Source organism: Hesperophylax consimilis, chromosome 6 (assembly GCF_061612785.1).
Source record: "Hesperophylax consimilis isolate HC1 chromosome 6, BYU_Hcon_1.0, whole genome shotgun sequence".
Classification (NCBI taxonomy): Eukaryota; Metazoa; Arthropoda; class Insecta; order Trichoptera; family Limnephilidae; genus Hesperophylax; species Hesperophylax consimilis.
The window spans coordinates 17,701,323-17,721,768 of NC_142841.1; the positions used below are offsets into that span (position 1 = coordinate 17,701,323).

Here is a 20,446-nt window from a genome sequence, read left to right on the forward strand (position 1 = left end):
GTCCCGCCACTCCTTATAAGTTTTTCATAGATTCTACACCTACTAACATTATTTTTTGTACACATATTTAAATTATATTAATGATATCCGTTTGCATTCTTATTCTTAGCTCCTGAACAATACGAGCGCGAGCCTGCGTCAGCTATTTCAGAAGAAGATTACGAAGAGTTGATGGAGAAAATGAAGGTTGCAGACTACTTGTATACTGAGAACTCTCTTGAAGAAGTTATTTACCAGCTTGCAAAGGTACTCCTTTAATACTAATCTACTTGGTCAAAGTCCTTATGACCGTGACTGGAAATTCTCTTTGAAATAGGCTTGGATCACTGCTGTTTACAGAGCCTTTTACATGGAAACCTACAGTAGCAATACAAAATCATTCACAAGCTCTAAAATTAGCATGTTTAGCGACATCTATAAATGAAATAACACCGTTATAATATTTCTAATATTAATAACCCAAACACTTCTCAACAAATCAGGTCAAAAATCCACCCCAATTGATTTTGATATTTATCATTATGTTTGTCAAATTCCTAAATGAAGATATTACTGACTTATACAGGCTGCGAAGAAAAAAATCATTCTTAAGTGCCGGTCGATCACATGTGATAAATTTTTTTTTCTTTTTATTAATTTGGTACAATACCTATATTTTAATACATTATTTGATAATGTGGGCCTCACTGAGTGCTTCACCTGTGCTGAGTCCCCACAGATATATATGATATGCCCAGAGATGTGCTTTATTTCAAATAAATCCATTTCAAATGGAAATGCAAAATGGGTATTTTCCATTTTAAATGCTTTTCTAAAAACCATTTAGCATTTTGCATTTTAAATGCTTTTCTCAATGCATTTTCCATTTTAAATGCTTTTTTGCAACATTCTTCCTACCATCTCCACTCATCTTTTTTTTATTAGCCCCAAATATCAGTCGGTCCTCAACCTCGCTATGAGAGATACATAAATAAACCAGAGAGATAATTTACATTTGTCAAGTTGCTCCCTGGTAGGAGCCCTGGCAATTGAGTGATACCATTACAAAAAATACCTACTGAACATGGGGCCATGACGCTGTAATATTATATGTTAAATAGCACTTTCTATGTTTTACGTTGGCAAAATTAGTCCCGCGCAAATTTTTTGTGGTTTCGTAATGTGTAGTCGTGGTGTTTTTGGATTTGATATCCATTATTAAATGACAAAATTGTTTAAAAATTCTATAATTATTTTAATTGTTTGACCTGAGAAACCATTTTGCATTTACAATGCATTTTGAAAATAGGTATTTTGCATTTTGCTTTTGAAATGCTTTTCTAAAAACCATTTTGCATTTTGCATTTTCAAATGGAAAAGTTTTGACCCATTTCCATTTTGCATTTCAAATGGTTTTGGGTACCCATTTTGCACATCTCTGGATATGCCTTGTAAGCGTGTTTCGTGATCCAAGTATCTGCGCAATCAAGGCATAAATCTATCTATATAAATATAAATGTACATTTGTTCAAAATCTTAAATTAATCTGAAAGTTCTTCACCGATTGCTTTGAATTTGAACACAACGTTACATTTGAATATGCGCGTGTTTTTTGAATTTGAACACAACGTTACATTTGAATATGCGCGTGTTTTTTGAATTTGAACACAACGTTACATTTGAATATGCGCGTGTTTTTTGAATTTGAACACAACGTTACATTTGAATATGCGCGTGTTTTTTGAATTTGAACACAACGTTACATTTGAATATGCGCGTGTTTTTTGAATTTGAACACAACGTTACATTTGAATATGCGCGTGTTTTTTGAATTTGAACACAACGTTGCATTTGAATATGCGCGTGTTTTTTGAATTTGAACACAACGTTGCATTTGAATATGTGCGTGTTTTTTGAATTTGAACACAACGTTGCATTTGAATATGCGCGTGTTTTTTTAATTTGAACACAACGTTACATTTGAATATGCGCGTGTTTTTTGAATTTGAACACAACGTTGCATTTGAATATGCGCGTGTTTTTTGAATTTGAACACAACGTTGCATTTGAATATGTGCGTGTTTTTTGAATTTGAACACAACGTTGCATTTGAATATGCGCGTGTTTTTTGAATTTGAACACAACGTTGCATTTGAATATGCGCGTGTTTTTTGAATTTGAATATGCGCGTGTTTTTTGAATTTGAACACAACGTTGCATTTGTATATGCGCGTGTTTTTTGAATTTGAACACAACGTTTCATTTGAATATGCGCGTGTTTTTTGAATTTGAACACAACGTTGCATTTGAATATGCGCGTGTTTTTTGAATTTGAACACAACGTTGCATTTGAATATGTGCGTGTTTTTTGAATTTGAACACAACGTTGCATTTGAATATGCGCGTGTTTTTTGAATTTGAACACAACGTTGCATTTGAATATGCGCGTGTTTTTTGAATTTGAACACAACGTTGCATTTGAATATGTGCGTGTTTTTTGAATTTGAACACAACGTTGCATTTGAATATGCGCGTGTTTTTTGAATTTGAACACAACGTTACATTTGAATATGCGCGTGTTTTTTTAATTTGAACACAACGTTGCATTTGAATATGCGCGTGTTTTTTGAATTTGAACACAACGTTGCATTTGAATATGTGCGTGTTTTTTGAATTTGAACACAACGTTACATTTGAATATGCGCGTGTTTTTTGAATTTGAACACAACGTTGCATTTGAATATGCGCGTGTTTTTTGAATTTGAACACAACGTTGCATTTGAATATGTGCGTGTTTTTTGAATTTGAACACAACGTTGCATTTGAATATGCGCGTGTTTTTTTAATTTGAACACAACGTTACATTTGAATATGCGCGTGTTTTTTGAATTTGAACACAACGTTGCATTTGAATATGCGCGTGTTTTTTGAATTTGAACACAACGTTGCATTTGAATATGTGCGTGTTTTTTGAATTTGAACACAACGTTGCATTTGAATATGCGCGTGTTTTTTGAATTTGAACACAACGTTGCATTTGAATATGCGCGTGTTTTTTGAATTTGAATATGCGCGTGTTTTTTGAATTTGAACACAACGTTGCATTTGTATATGCGCGTGTTTTTTGAATTTGAACACAACGTTTCATTTGAATATGCGCGTGTTTTTTGAATTTGAACACAACGTTGCATTTGAATATGCGCGTGTTTTTTGAATTTGAACACAACGTTGCATTTGAATATGTGCGTGTTTTTTGAATTTGAACACAACGTTGCATTTGAATATGCGCGTGTTTTTTGAATTTGAACACAACGTTGCATTTGAATATGCGCGTGTTTTTTGAATTTGAACACAACGTTGCATTTGAATATGTGCGTGTTTTTTGAATTTGAACACAACGTTGCATTTGAATATGCGCGTGTTTTTTGAATTTGAACACAACGTTACATTTGAATATGCGCGTGTTTTTTGAATTTGAACACAACGTTGCATTTGAATATGCGCGTGTTTTTTGAATTTGAACACAACGTTGCATTTGAATATGTGCGTGTTTTTTGAATTTGAACACAACGTTGCATTTGAATATGCGCGTGTTTTTTGAATTTGAACACAACGTTGCATTTGAATATGCGCGTGTTTTTTGAATTTGAATATGCGCGTGTTTTTTGAATTTGAACACAACGTTGCATTTGAATATGCGCGTGTTTTTTGAATTTGAACACAACGTTTCATTTGAATATGCGCGTGTTTTTTGAATTTGAACACAACGTTGCATTTGAATATGCGCGTGTTTTTTGAATTTGAACACAACGTTGCATTTGAATATGTGCGTGTTTTTTGAATTTGAACACAACGTTGCATTTGAATATGCGCGTGTTTTTTGAATTTGAACACAACGTTGCATTTGAATATGCGCGTGTTTTTTGAATTTGAACACAACGTTGCATTTGAATATGTGCGTGTTTTTTGAATTTGAACACAACGTTGCATTTGAATATGCGCGTGTTTTTTGAATTTGAACACAACGTTGCATTTGAATATGCGCGTGTTTTTTGAATTTGAACACAACGTTGCATTTGAATATGCGCGTGTTTTTTGAATTTGAACACAACGTTGCATTTGAATATGCGCGTGTTTTTTGAATTTGAACACAACGTTTCATTTGAATATGCGCGTGTTTTTTGAATTTGAACACAACGTTGCATTTGAATATGCGCGTGTTTTTTGAATTTGAACACAACGTTGCATTTGAATATGCGCGTGTTTTTTGAATTTGAATATGCGCGTGTTTTTTGAATTTGAACACAACGTTGCATTTGAATATGCGCGTGTTTTTTGAATTTGAACACAACGTTTCATTTGAATATGCGCGTGTTTTTTGAATTTGAACACAACGTTGCATTTGAATATGCGCGTGTTTTTTGAATTTGAACACAACGTTGCATTTGAATATGTGCGTGTTTTTTGAATTTGAACACAACGTTGCATTTGAATATGCGCGTGTTTTTTGAATTTGAACACAACGTTGCATTTGAATATGCGCGTGTTTTTTGAATTTGAACACAACGTTGCATTTGAATATGCGCGTGTTTTTTGAATTTGAATATGCGCGTGTTTTTTGAATTTGAATATGCGCGTGTTTTTTGAATTTGAACACAACGTTGCATTTGAATATGCGCGTGTTTTTTGAATTTGAACACAACGTTTCATTTGAATATGCGCGTGTTTTTTGAATTTGAACACAACGTTGCATTTGAATATGCGCGTGTTTTTTGAATTTGAACACAACGTTGCATTTGAATATGCGCGTGTTTTTTTGAATTTGAACACAACGTTGCATTTGAATATGCGCGTGTTTTTTTTATACGTATATTATATAGATGTCAGCTGTGATAGGTAAAAACAACACACCCTATTGTTTCTCTATCTGCACAGACAGACTGATCCACAGCAATCAGTGGCGGGATACAGCTAGTTTTAAATACAAAACTGTATGAACTGAAATTCAAATGGGATGGAGATCTATGATGTCAGGCGAATGTAAGCGAGACAGAGCTCTGGGTTATTGGACTACGTGGAACATTTGTTTCCAATCAAATTTGTATGGAACGCACTTCTAGTTTTCACACAGGTCTTGACTTTTCAAATCACATAGGTGTGTGTCAGTTGCAGTTAAAAGATTAAACTTATTGTGAACGTTAATCATTTTGATTTCAGGTTATGTTCACTCAGTCTCTGGCACGAGGATCTTCGGAAGCACAAATGGCTCTGCAAAAGTTTACTACCTTCCTGGAAGCAGAAGCCGAACAAGGACGCATCTCAAGGGCGATGGAAAAGAAGGTTCTAGGTTAGTTCTTCTACTACTTGTGGTGCTAATTGAATCCACAACTATTTTAGGAATTCAATGTCATTATTGTGTTAACTAACCTTCTGTTTTGTAGGTAGTTTTAAGGTTGTGTGTGTTTAGCAGACGTATAATAAAATTATATTTGGAGGCATTTTATGAGATTTTATGTTTAGCACACTTATAATCAATAAAACCAGGTGTGTCGGATTTAGTTCCACAAAAAAACAATATATTACACAATCACACCATAACTGAATAATAATGTAGGGAGGTATCCATAGAGCCATACAATTAGAGGCGCCATTGCTTGTCAATATCTGGTCAAAACGTGTTCTATACTATCATGCGAGAGTGAGGCGCGGAGACCGGATTCGGTAGTTTCCAGCCGTTCGCCATTAGAGCGTTGGAGGTCCAAAAGTGAAACCAATTTTTTTGGCTTAGTGTGTCATTTACACAAATACACTACATCAATGTGGGTATCTACCTACATTTACATATGTTATACAATTTTACAAGGGCAGCAATAATTAATATGTAACATTATTATCGCTCATTCAGGTGTGATTATTTATTTATTATTTATTTATTCCTAAACACTTTTCTGGTAAGCATCACAAAGCTGAAACAAAAACTCTGTTGTAGTGATTACGAAAATAATTATTATGTAATGATCATATTTGTACTTATTATGGTTTTAAATTTCAGATGTATTGATTGAGTCGCTGACTGATACACTCACGGAACATCCTGAATTGGTTTCTGCCGCACGAATTGGACTTGGAGGTGGTGTTACCCTGCCCCCGGGCAATAAGTAAGACATTTCTGATTGCCATGTAAAATAATATAAATCTTCCACTTTTACGTCAGGCAGGTTTTGATGAGTTCCTTATACCTTAAGGCAGGTCTCCTGCGTGCAAATGTTTTGATTTTTTAAAAACATTTACATAAAACAACTGTAACACGGAAAGCAAAAACATTGTGGTCACACCCTAATGTTTCAATTTTTTGTGTAAATGTTTCGAAAAAATAAAACATTTTGTGCCTTTTACTTTTCCTTGGACAAATCTTCAATGAAAAAAGATGATTTATTTGTACGGCAATCCCTTCCTACAGCCCCTACCGGATGGCGACCTTGTTCATCTGTCTTTACACTGTACAGACAGAGGGTGCTCTTGTAAGGTGTCACATAAAAAAAAAAACTAATTTTTTCATGTTTTAGGGCCCTACAACAACTGCTGGATCATGGCCCAATGGAACATGGCATGGCTACAGCTGAAATGATGGGAGGAATGGGAGAATCTGGACAAGGCAAACATTCAAACCTCGTAAGAAGATAGTAAATTATTAAACTAAGGCCGCCTTTATTTTAGATGAGGCTTTATCGCAGCCTGTAAAAATTGCAATGCAATGGTTACAACAATGGAATCGAAATATGGGAAATTATTACTCTGTACAAAAAAATTGTTTTAACTTTTAGAAGATTTTCAATTTTAATTAGGACCGCGTTGAAAATGGACACAAAATGTTTTAAATTTATTCAAATTGAATCATAGTCAAATCTAGAATTTAAAAAAATCTGAGTAAATGCTGCGTGAGTTTTTTTTATTTATTTATTTAACGCCCAGAGGGCTTTTACATGGTTGGTAGTATAATTTTAATTTGACAAATATGTACTTTGAAACATAAAAAATAAGAATAAAATTACATTTGATAAAAGCTATGCAACAAGTCATACAAACACAAGAAACAAAAACAGAAAATTACAGCTATTTGTAGGTTTACATGATGTGTTTAGGAGTATAGTTGAATAATATGTAGGTTTGTACTTACTTTGTTTAGTTTTATTCACTTGAGCGAAAGTGTATTTAAAAAAAAATTACCTCCGAATATTTGTATGGAAACACAATCTGCTTACTGGGGTTTTAAGCCGATGAATCCACCTACATTTCATCACTTATCAAATATTTTTAGGTTTTATAAAAAAATATATTTTTATTCATAAGAATCATCTCCCTGACATTAGTTGTCGCTCAAGGGCATCAGCGGTGCTACCCAAATTTGGGTATCTATCACTCAAGTACTTTGAAGAAGATAACATGAATAGTGTGCAATTTTGGAGAGGCCTTACATAAATGAATTTGTCATGGCTTTAGTAATAAAAATAAACTTCTACCTTTCATAGTAAAATGCTAAAAAAACTTTATAATCTGTCTTTATTAATATTTGAATGTTTTTGTTTTTGAAGTTCAACCAAGCTGCTTGGGCGAAGACTAGGGAGCACACCGTTGGAGAGAACCAGTCCAAGATTCTTCCCATGATGCCCCTCAAGGGCTTCAAGATGTCTGTTTAATTCAAATCACCAACTTTCAAGCTTTCTAGTCAAGTAGCTTAGATTTATTTATCATTACATAAAAAAAGTAAATTATATATCCTAATATATATGTAAAACTGTGTGATTTTATTTTGCGGAAATTCTCTAGGTTTGTTAACCAAGGTTGAGAATTTATACATTTACACAGTTACAGTCTTGTAGTGTTTTGATCAATGAATACAAATCAGCTAGTTTTGAGGTGTTTACATAACTAATATATAGTCTCTTTCTGTACTTTGGTTGGTCCCAATAGCAATTCCGTACATTAGATACTGATACATCTGGAGTGAGTTTAAGTGATGAGTAGATTTTGTATGAGAGAAGTAATAATTTTGTACAACGGAGAGGAATGAAATATATTAAATGAAAACCGAAAAAAATTGCTAAAACTAAAACATTGTAACGGAAAACAGTATAAAATACAATCCTTACTGACTTAGGCGGCTGTCGCATATGCGATCTATCGGCGGCTATCACATGTTTCGTGAGGTTTCCCTAAAACATATTTATACATTGTGTCAAAATGCGCTGCATGATGGGATAGATTGCGTTGAAAAAGCCACCATTGTAAAGGTTTAAAATAAAATATGTAACCAATAAAAACAAAACTTACTATTTTTGAGGTGTTGTAAGGAGGCATTGAAAACCTTATATTGGAGGTTACATTTTAACTAACACAGACTAACATTAACTGGCAGCTTAAAACAAGTCAATCCAATTTTTTTCCCCTAAGCTCTGCAGGCGGCTTTTTTTAGGCTTCCCCCAACAATAAGTCACTAAGCTGATTTTCCTTATAACTTTATAACTAATAGCATTGCCAGTCTGTCTAATACATATTCTTATTATAAACAAACCACCAAACTACTCTTTAGCTGGCTGGGTTTAGCTATGCAGTTGTACTGGTGGTATTGGTCAGTGGCGGTAGTGCCAATAAAACATTATTATGTTTTTACCCACGATTTATAGCAAAGTGTTTTGAGGTGGAACTGAGATAAAGATATTGCCGAGGAGAAAAGATAACTATTGTAATGCATAACATATTAATATAATATTTATTTATTTTATACTTTCAACTATTTTATTATTATTCTATTTTCAAATATTAATCTTCTCTGTGAAAGAGAATGTAAAGATAAGATGATATTTTGAAAGAAATATAATACATTATACAGTATTTTTTGTTTAGGTTAAGTACAAGGTTTGTAGATAAATTTTTTGAACATGAAATGTTATGTTTTGTGATAAATGCACTACAAAAGAAACCCATGCTTTTAAAAGAAGTTATATTATTTATGCGCACATCCCTTATCGTCAGAGTAATATTATTATAAACATATCCATATCCGTGTCGTATAAAAGTTAATTAATTAATATTTAAATTCTCCCTTTCGATGCTTCACTTTTCACTAAAAATGTCTGAATTTATGAAAGTCTGAAGATGTGTAAATAAAAAGATTTGATGAATATAAATATGTAATAAGACAGTTAAAGAATATCTATGTAGTGTTGAAATATCAAAAAAAAAAAATATTATATTTATGTTATGGAATAATGTATTTGTATTAATTATATACACATATTTCTTATAAAAATGTTTATTATTCAGAATATAAAATATTCTCATAATGGAATTAAGAAGGTTCATGGGTAGAAGGAGAAGACACAAGTATGCAAATATTTAAAACCTATGTCAAACTACTTAATGTCGGGAAAGGATTCTGCTTACTTACAACAAGTTTTCTATGTTGATACGATATGTACCCCTTTATTTTACCATCATAAATGAGATTGGCCAATATACACTGTGTTTCATCTAACCCAACATCCTCCTGCCCGGTGAACTCAAGTGCGGCCTGCAAGGAGCTGATGGGAACCTGGTGAGTATTCTCCAAGATGTAAACCTTCCGGAACAGATTCCTGTATGCCAAAATCTTTATCTTTTCAACAATAAGATAAATACCAGCTTTGATGAAGAAGGATTCGTGTTTATCCATAACGGCGTCAATTTGTTTGAGATTGCCTTGCTTAACGGCTTCCACCAATTCCCAAAACTGTATCAAGTCGTATTTGTGTAAAACTTTTTTAGAAGGCATGAAACCTAAAAGCATCTTCACAGGCACTAAGTAAATGAGAATCAAGCGCTTATTTTTTAAACTTCTTCGGTGGCAATTTTCAAATGCGTATGTTAAGTAATTATCAGCGGATTTATAATCCGAGTCAAACATGGCTTTTCTGCCTACAAAATATCTGTAGGTGATTTGCTGTGATAATGAGAATTGTTCTTTAAAGGCTGAAGATTCGATAGCCCTGATAAGTGGCTTACACAAATGTAATTTGTTGATACGGAAGTAGACCTTGAAGAGCTGGTTGACGAGGGTCAGCATGCCGAGTCGCTTAGTGTCGACATCGGAGGAGCGGTTGTCAGCCGCACACACCCTAAAGCAGCCCATGAGACACTCGGCAGCTTTTTCTAGAATACTTCCTGGTGCTTGGGATGACCCTGCAAGAAAATGTAGAAATAATTAAGTTTTTCCCTTTTTAAATTGATTAAATGTTTTTTAAGAATCAATTCATTTAAATTAAAATATATCTATCACGCTAAGTATAAAGAGTACAAGTCCAAAACAGAAACTTTTCAGGAGAGCAATTTCAAATTTATAAACTTTGATTACTTTTATTGGGTGATTTAAATAAAATAGAACGAAAATTTTTTTTGAACAAATTACTTTATTAGACAGATGATATGCTGTTATACAAATAAGATAAAATAGGTGACTTGTACTTTTAAGAACATTGTGTTGAATGACTTATACTATTACATATAGAAAAAAAACATATACTGTTTATAACATGTTAGGATATATACATAACAAACCAGTCTAATGATCTATACTAAAAGTCTATGATAATGATTTTATTTTCTATAACATTGTAGATCCATAGTTTAGGATTTTGCATGTAGATTTAGCTTTCAATAAATTCTGGTGCATCTAGAAACAAACTGTGAGTGTCAACACTGTCAGCAGACGTCTTCAATGTTTTGTAGAAGACGTGACATATCGGACTTATCAAATGCTTGAAAACGAAAGTAAAGAACTATTATACATCTAAACTATATCATCTTTTTCTTTTTCGTATGGTTGGTGGAGGTCAAAGTGAGATGCTGAGATTATTCAGCAAGTTGACAGCATTGGAAGTCACTTGGTTCAGTACAGACGTGCCTCTGGGGAACTGATGAAGAGGACATTCTACTTCAATGTGTTCTGTTTGAATAAGTCCACATTCACATAATTCAGAATCATTTAGGTCCCATTTATGCACAACAGCTGTGACTGCACGGTTTAGTGAGGTCCACGTCTTCCAAAGATGAGAGCACTGAGAGTTTAATATTTGAATCCATAATGAGGTGCTTGTTTTTTACCTCCGATATCTGCCACCGAGTTTACCATAACTCTTCAGATATATCATGATTCCTTGGCAATAAACTGAGAGCTTTTTGCCAAACCATCAAGAGAAGACTTGAAGTAAACAGTTGCTTTGTCCTGGGTATAATGAAGCCATTTAATTGAAGTCTACTTGAAGGAATCTATCTATCTTAGAAAGAGATCAGTTAGGTACAAACTTGTGAAATAAATAAAATCAGGATGGTTCAGTTCTGCAACCTCGAATTAACATTTTTTGGCCAACAAATCTTACAAGTGTTTGTAAGGACTAAGTTGCACTTGTAATTTTTCTTGAGTTCCCATTTGCAGTTTGTTCAATAGCAAACTAATGACTTAATTTTCCTGGCTTTTACTACTTTGCCATTCAAAATAGTCCTGGGTCCATCATGAATGACCCGCTCACGAGCTTCGAAAGAGCGAATAGGTTATTTTTTTCATCAGTACCCGGGTCTCGTGACCCACTCTCGCGTCCCGGGTGCCGGACACCGGAGTGGCGAGGCGAGCGCACATAGATTGTTAGCAACCGGGTCTCGAGACCTACTCTTGCAACCTATTCCCGCGACCCGGATGCCTGCGCGGGTGTGGCGAGGCGAACGCCCATAGATTGTCAACACCCGTTTGTCATGACCTACTCTTGCGACCTGGTAACCAGCTGCTGGGTCTGGCGTGGCGAGCTACTATAGAAGATAGAATATACAATGCATGAGTATGAATTTTGAAAAAAACCGCACAAGTATTGTTTTTAAACCATAATTTATAATTAAAATAAGATCATTCTTACTTTAATATATTATTATACAAAAAATCTATGCACTTACGTGTATAAGGAAATGTTTATATTATTATTACAGTTGAAATAATTTAACAATAAAATGAATTAATAACCCAAGATTTTATTTTTGAACAGTCGAAATGTTTGTAGCTTTCTGTCGTTGACGTTCTTTTCATGAAGCTATTGTATTTTTTTGTTGATTTTGCAATGAGTTGTTAAAGGTTGGTGCATATTGATATATTTATCTATTTGGAATTTCCCATGTTAGTTACTATGTTATATTTCGCAATAATTCATTTCTAATTATTTGGTAATTACTTGAGCATGCAGATAAATTTACAATGGTTTGCTAAACGATTTATTTACTTGGGAAATAAAACATATAATATTACATTGATGTGTCCTGGGAGTAGTTTAATTGCGTTTTATTTTTTTGTGTCTGCTGTCTACACTATGATTTTCCAGATATTGTGTAATTTAAAATAAGTCGCTAGGGGTCTAGGGCAGGTGTCGCAACATCCGAATTCCAATTATTTAGTCATTAGTGTAATTATTCTCTTAAAATAAATCTATTTATTTACTTGGGGAAAAATGTTAATAATAATGTTGTTGTTTCCCATTAACCGTTCCATTGTATTCTTTTATATTTATAGCTACATACTACATATCGTCGCATTAATTCGTAGACTGCGTAACTCCAAATTTTTCGAAAATACGTTTTTAATGCCATCTGGTGTTAAAATTAGACCCGCATCGACTAGTAAAACTCGAAAATTTAAAAAAAAATTAACCTTTTAGATAAACACAAATTAGGAAACTGCGTAAAATTATGGTGCCATTTTTACTCGCGAATACTTCGTAACTCCTTAATTCAGTATTGGCCGGTGAGCCGTGCACGCTTGTTGTGTTTTTGACTGAGGAAATTTATTTACGGTGTAATAGTTTTACCGTGAAATTAACTGAGATAAGTTGATTAATCAATTTTGAACATTTTATAACCTTAATTTTAATTGTGAAGTCACGAATAGTGTTTTGTATCTGTAGTCTAAACTGACGTCTTCTGCACCGTGTGACACTCTGCCGTAGCTCTCTTGTTTTATGTGCCTCTGCGGTTTCGTAAATACCTAATAGGTCCTTGTTCTGTGATTATCTCTTCTTCAAGGTCACCATTTCTTTGCAAGTGGATCTCTTCCTGATGCATATCCGGATCCGGTTCTTCACTGTCCTCTTCAAACAAACCCAAAATATTTACGGTGGAACGTGCGGCAATTCCATCTCGTCTCTCCTCAGACACAGTCCGTTCTCTGTCAGGCATCTTCCGCGGGTCAAGCACATGTCTTGGTATGCCATCTACTTCGATGTTGTTGACTGAAGTAAGTCCTGTCACCCTTCCATGCACGATGTGCATCTCCCATCTACTGGTTTAACCGCAAGAAGATCGCCCACTTAGAGCTCAGTCAATACTTCCTCTTCTATATTCACTTGCGCAGAAGGGTGTCTCCACGAGTGTGAAGTGTGAACTATACTAGACAGCGCAATACCTCGATCATCCTGACTTTTTGCAGCCAAAGATTGTACCGAAACACTGCCTGCAGGGGATCGCTTCCACTTCTGGCTGCAGTTCTCTTTATTGTTTGATGATGTCGTTCAACTATACCGTTTCCAGCTGGTCGGTATGCCGCGCAAAATATTTGACGAACATTCCATCTCTTACACTTATCTGTAACACTGTAGGAACAAAATGCAGTACCATTGTCCATGAGAACTACTTTGGGCGGGCCTCTTTCCCGAAACACTTCTTCCAAATGTCTGATAATCGAAGCTGCATTATCTGACTCGATTTCCCGCCACACGGCAAATCTACTTGGACCGCAATCGATAAATGTGAGTAAACATTTCCTACCGAAATGAGTAACATCAACTGCCAAGCGACTCCAGGTTGTCACAACATTAAGATTACCCGCTTCATGGGATGATGGTGGAGGGTCAATTGTCCTGCATTGTACGCAGGAACGCACGCATCTATCGACGTCCTTTCTTCTCGCCTCGGGATCGACCAGCCGGGCAAGATGAAGCGTTCACTTTACTCCAAAGTGATGCTGAGCATGAAGAGTTTCTACGCTTAAAGCACATGTTTGCTCACCAGTTCCACTTTCAAGTCTCTCCCACCTATCTTCACACTCTGAGGAGTCTCTTTCACAACGTTTCCTGTCATGGCTACTCTTTGCCCGGGTCTTGCAAACCCTAGTAAGTACATCAGTTTTATTTCTACAGGACAACAAGGGTGATCGACAATGTCAGATCAAATTCTTCTACAATCTCCTTCATCAACTCCAAGCGTCACTTAACGATCATCTCTGACACGACTACTCCCGGTCAGTGTAGATCTCACCCAGCACAAAACCGTCGCCGAATCTGTAATGATTTCCAGAGTTTGAAGATTTCACTTGAGTCAGATTTAATCCCTTAAGGAAGGAAAAATACCAGCATTTACAAGACTTAAAACAGACATTAGAAAAGGATTACCACTCCTTTAACGATAACCTTCCGCATCATTAAAATGCATCTAAATAGACTGCCTCGACATACACATACATTGTTGTGTTTTATTTTGTAAATGTAAAATTCCTATCTCCCAAATTTTCCGCTAGGTTGTTCATAAAACTGTTCGCAGAAAAGTATATATCTTTTGTAAAATGCGTATCTCCATTCTCGGTTTTTACGTAAACTTCCTAACTCCGATTTGAAATAGAAAGCCTTAAGTTACAAAAGTTTAATGATTGAAAATAAATTTCCAAATATATTATATGTTCGAAACATAAATAAAAAGAATAAGCCGTCTTTCATTTTTTTTCACTACGAGGTTTTTTGTGCCTCCTGTAAAATTTTACATTTGGGAGGTACGCATTCTACGAATTAATGCGACGATATATACATGTCTTCTTTTTTTCCTTCTATTATCTTCTGCTACTTTCTTTCTTTTATAATCTTTGATTTATTAATTTCTTTTGTATCTTCTCTGTGTTATGTATGTACACTGTTTTTTTTTAATATGATTAAGATGTTCTCACTAATGTGCAAACGCTGCGAACAAAATATAAATGTAATCTTCATAATATATCATGGAACCTAAAAGTAAAAATGATTAAAACAATAAAATAAAACAAAAATCATGCAAACATTTTAAATTTTATTTATTTTGAGCTATTATAACTTTTACTATCCCAGTATCCAAAAGAATTATAGTAATCATAATAATCCATGTACATGTAACTCCGGCAACTGAAAACGCAATTTATTTCAGTTTCAGATTAACCATCTCTATTTCTGCATTGCGAGAATGAGACTTGAGACGCCTGGTCTACACAATTTCATATATGTATATGGCAAGATTTTTAATTTTTTTTTACCATAGTGAATATTTAAACATTGTACATATAAAATAGGTCTAACAGTCACAGCAGTTACTATACCTACTACCTACCTACTTCAAAAGTGAAAGCAGGGTGACGGGTTTCAGGTCGTGAATGACCTGGTATGGCGGCCGGCGGCGTGCTCGTAAAACCCGCTTACGACGCAAACCGGTTGTGTAAAACGATCGCTTGACACAGCTCTAGATTTTAAATTGTGCATGTATCACTTTTCGAGGAAATTCTTTCAAGAAAATGTCGAATAATTTACATCCTCCTTCGACACTAACACACAAATATCCTACTCTTTATATCTGGCATGATTTTTTTTTATTTTTTATAATATTCATTACATTTTATGCTTTTGACTGTCCAACTAGGAAGGTTTACCGTTTTAGATACATAAAAGACGTTCGTGATAAATAGATATATAATCGATAACAAATGGATAACTCTGTTATTCTCATCACTCGTCAGTAGTGATGTGCATGACGTGAATTTCTCCGATCTAATATGAATTCTAGAAAGCAGGGAATTTATTTATTTTTTATTAACCTTTCCCTTACTGGGATAAAAAAATCCACGCGTTCGGTGCTGTGTAGTCAATACACATCTCAAAATAAGCAATTTAACACCGGAAAAATATGAATATTCATAGCTAATCGCTTAAGTTATTATGTTTTACGTTATTATTATATTTTATATCAAAAGTGATAATAATTAATTGCTGAAAACATGACAAAACCTTCGGCAGATGCTAAAAAAACGTGCGAGGGGTCCACATCTAACGACCGACTGGCTGGCGGCTAGCACACACACAGCTATGCGGTCATAGGTATCGATGGTTTAAATCAAAATACAACTGCGGATGTGTGTATTTCTCATGTTCCCGCATAGCGAACTAAAGCGGGACATCAATAGCGTGTCATTTCCTCACACACTCTTCGCGTAGCAGTGTCACACGGTTGGTATGGTATTGGTGTGTTTCCGATTTTTAACAAAAATCTCTGATTTTTAATTGAATTTGAAAACTATGTAAAATTTTATTTTCAGTGCATAATGTATGACGGAGGAATACCTAAAATCTAAACCCAGAATTTATTATATTTATAGAGTTATTAAAGTCATTGGAAGCAATGTGTAGTAAATACACACCACAGATAAGGAAAGGTTAAGAAAGTTATTCTAAATGAGGTTGTCTTTTTTAATGAAAGTTATGAGCTTTCAAAGTGAACTTGGGTAAAATGTATGCAATCATAATTATAATTCATAATTCGAGAGGCAGTGCTTACTGCTGGGGCAGTCATTGTATGTACCTTGACATCACACGCTTGTCGGCTGGCTGCAAATATCAACGTTTTGATGGCTTATATCTTCGGTACTACTCGGTATTTTTAAAAAATTCTAAAAGTTCTATACTCAGCATGCTTTTATCAATATGATGTAGTTGTAAATAACATGAAATTTTGCTGTAGGAGACCTCATGGGGATTTCACTATTTAGAAGAAAATTCTCTTATTATTCCACATTTTGAGAATATTCTCCAAAAATAAATTCCTAGGAATTTACCTATTACTACTCACTTGTCAGTGAAATATACTAGGATTTTTGTGGTAATATAAGACAAACCTAAATGATTTTCTGCTTGCTGAGCCACCAATCGTAGATCCAGGCAAACGGTATACATCAGAGGGAGTGTCCAGTTTTCTTCCTTTTGTGATTGAAGTAGCTTGGTAACAGCGGTTATGCAGGCACTCTGATGCTTGTACGCCTCCATGTAGTCTCGCTCGTGTAGAGACTGTAAAAAAAAGTTCTCGACGATAAAGCAGAAAAACTGTTTTATGAAGCAGCTAAAACTCTTGAATTACGATTCTCTTAAATTACGCATCATTATTCATCTTATCGGCGTGAAGCCGGCTCTGATGTAGCCCTTCATATGGTATCTGGAATACCAGCATAACAAAATGTCATAGAATATGGAAAGAAATTATCATCTCATACGACGAAAGCAAATTTTCATTTTACATGATTGTAATTTTGAATGCAGCATTTTTCATCGCCGCGAAAACAAATAGTTTTCTTTTATAGTAATTAAGGCCATTCATAAGATTTAAAAAAAATATATCGCGTTGCCAGCGATCCCGAAAGATTACCATTTAATATATTGCAAATAATCTGGCTGCTCAGGCTGGAAGAATATTACAGTACCACTTCCAGCTCTAGGCCAACGCGACTTCGTATAAAATATTCGCTTACCTTTGCACATTTTAGATGAGCAATTAAAATTTCATCAAGGGGACTTGAAATGTTGTCTTCAACCACTCTTTCAATGTCGTTAATGAGCAAATTCTTGTTAATAACATGGTCGTCACGAAGAGACAATAATCTTGAAAATATACTGCCCTGACAAGTTCGGAAGGTTCTTTCAATAAATTGTAGATATTGATTTAGAGTGCCCATCTTCTAAGCGGGATTTTTTGTAGGTTATCTGGCAATAGAGATTGATATAGCTTTGATAACTTGTTGTATATGAAATTGTAATATTATTCGCATAAAAACGCTAAGAAACCACTGATATACAAATTAAACTTCTCACAGATCATAACGTTACACACAAGTTTAGAGACAAATTAACACGAAAGATAATAAATAATAACCTAACACCAACACGACCATAGATATACCTCCATTTTGGTATTTTTTTTTTGACAGTTAGTAGTAGGCTAGTGATGCCATGATGCCATAATCATAAACACCGAAAAATCTGATTCCAAAACACTGAAATAATAGGCGTAGAAAATAGAATTATTTATTACAGCTAGCTGGATGACGATTTTTTTAGTCCGGTGTTTTTTCATTGTTTGTTAGGAATGGTTTAGCGGCTAGAATACCTGTCATCTGTTCGTTAGGAAATTACCGAAAAAAATAATGCTAAAAACATTTATTTATTAGATACAATAACATTTTATTTTAAAACATTTGATAATGTTTGCCTCACTGGGTCCTTTACCTGTGCCCCCAATTTTCAATTTGAAAATATTTAGTAAAAAGATACTTAGTATGAAATAAAATACATTAATAAAGAATGTAAAGAAAAAAAATACGAATATGAAGTACGGTTGTATATATTAATATGTGTCTTGAAATGGTATTGTGTACAGCGCCAGCCCTGGGCCAAACGGCGCCTGGCGAGAGTAAAATTACGGCGCATTTTGTCAAATCCAGTAGACGCCCCTAGGTGGGTGATCACTGTAATCAATATTATTTGGATGATTTGTATTTTTGTTTAGCGCTGTTTTTGAAATTTGGTGTAAAATAATCTCAAGGGCGATGTGTTCGTACTGTTAGATATTATCAGCGCCTTGGCAATTTTGCACCCGGAGTGGACTGCTTCATTTGTGCTCGAATAGGGCCGGTCCTGATATATGTTTTACTCTCTCAAGTTATAATTTTTTTTGTAATATTCCTGTATCGAACATCATATCATACAACTAGATTAAGTTGTTGCCAACCACTGTATAAATAACTTGAAGTAAACACCTGAAAGTTTGATGACCCCCTTATTCCAAATCGTAATATTTACCAGTTGAAAAATCCATCAATCTGTTACCAGGCGGCAAAATATTGACAAAACCAGTCGCCGGCCGAAAAAATATTCGCACCTAAAAACACCTGCGTCTGGAACATAAACAAGTTGTGGTGATGATATTGACGTCACAAGAAGGCTTGTTAGAGAAATTATAAATAGCTAAAACAACACAATATGGGGCATTCAAGTTTCAAAAATTACCAAGAGTGGACGGAACACCTCCAGTTAAAACGCGATCTGTTAATTATAAATTCCTGAGTGTCAACAGAAATCTGTAGTCGCTTCTGTTCCTCCATCACGGCACAATTATTTTAAAGATTACCACTTTGAAGGTACACCCACCCTGTCCCACCCCGGTATAGGTGATTTATGGTCACCCCTTCGGAGCTCTCGCATGAATCTAATTTTTTTGAATAAACGGCTCTACAATTTATATAAATGAAGCTAGGCCTTCAATGTCCCCGCATACGGTGTTATGAAGCGGTATGCAAGCGCTTACAAGTACTAAACTAAGGACAACACAGAAAAATAAACAACAAAACAATCAAGTTCAAGTGTCAGGCAGATAGTTGGTGGAGGGGACCCACACTCCAGTACCTGTAAACACATAAAAGTAAAGTAAACAATAGAGTGACGGGGGAGTTTCGCCGAACCACGACTGGCAGTCCTGTTGAGAAATTGGTGGTGGTTGGGGCGACTGGTGCAGGTCAGGACTTCCACACCCCTTAGCCGACCACCCGGTGGTGCCCTGAAGATAAGTATTGGAAAAAGAGGGATAAAACCCTAAAGAACCTAGGGGAAAGAAGCGTCAGGAGGTCGGAGGCAGGGTGGAGGTTACCCCAGCCCGCACAGTCACCCCTCTGACCACCAACGCTCATCAGGGGTGGCGCAGGTGATTGGCGGATTCCCCCGGTAAGAAAGAATAATAAGAAGCTCCAGTCGTGCATGCGGGGACGAGGCCCGTTTTCCAACCCCTAATGGGGAAAATAAACAAAACAAAACAGACAACGGAGTTCAGTTCTCTCCTGTAAACTCGTTGCTGTTACTAAAAAAAAAGAAAAGAAAACCGGAAAAAATACATGTAAAAAGAAGAGAAAATAAGAGGAAAAATGAAAAACAATAATCAATCCAAAAAGTGCCACATAAGGGCAACGGTAAATAATTAAAAACAAAAGTAAAGGTGTAAAAATAAGATCTGCATGGTCTGTAAAGAGGATAGTAAGTATTGAATAAGATAACAAAGTAAAGTAAGAGAGATAATTAGTAAACACAGATATATAAGAGTGCTTACAGTGTCTGTAAAAAGAAAAACAGTGTGTTAACCTTAGACAGGGAAAAAGAAACATATGAAAAGAAAACAGAAAATAAGAATTAAAAAGTACAAGACAAGTTAATTAAAAAAACAAAATATAAACGAATGGAAATCATCTGCAACAGCTGGTACAGTAAAAAAAGAAATAAGATAAGAATAATAAAATAAGAAAAACAGAATAGCATATACAATAATGAAAGAGTTGTAAAAGAATAAGTCATGG

At 34.9% G+C, this 20,446-nt stretch overlaps 2 protein-coding genes across 3 annotated transcripts in view; one reads left to right on the forward strand and one right to left on the reverse strand.

The window, feature by feature from the left end:
• The window catches only part of LOC149423002 (uncharacterized), a 189,491-nt gene extending 181,779 nt beyond the window's left edge, over nucleotides 1–7,712 (forward strand). For both annotated transcript variants that reach the window (XM_089632418.1, XM_089632419.1), the window contains exons 11-15: nucleotides 110–246; nucleotides 5,197–5,326; nucleotides 6,032–6,137; nucleotides 6,546–6,651; nucleotides 7,572–7,712. In XM_089632418.1, the coding sequence (XP_089488544.1) occupies nucleotides 110–246; nucleotides 5,197–5,326; nucleotides 6,032–6,137; nucleotides 6,546–6,651; nucleotides 7,572–7,676 (584 nt within the window). In that variant the 3' untranslated portion in view covers nucleotides 7,677–7,712. The remainder of the gene's footprint in view (nucleotides 1–109; nucleotides 247–5,196; nucleotides 5,327–6,031; nucleotides 6,138–6,545; nucleotides 6,652–7,571) is intronic.
• A 1,669-nt stretch (nucleotides 7,713–9,381) lies between these two features.
• Nucleotides 9,382–18,003, reverse strand: PCID2 (PCI domain-containing protein 2). Its single transcript, XM_089632420.1, has 3 exons — nucleotides 17,579–18,003; nucleotides 16,952–17,120; nucleotides 9,382–10,197 (listed from the first exon to the last, which is right to left on the reverse strand). Exons 1-3 carry the CDS (start codon nucleotides 17,780–17,782, stop codon nucleotides 9,383–9,385), a joined length of 1,188 nt encoding a protein of 395 aa, XP_089488546.1. The 5' UTR covers nucleotides 17,783–18,003; the 3' UTR covers nucleotide 9,382.
• Nucleotides 18,004–20,446: the final 2,443 nt, after the last annotated feature.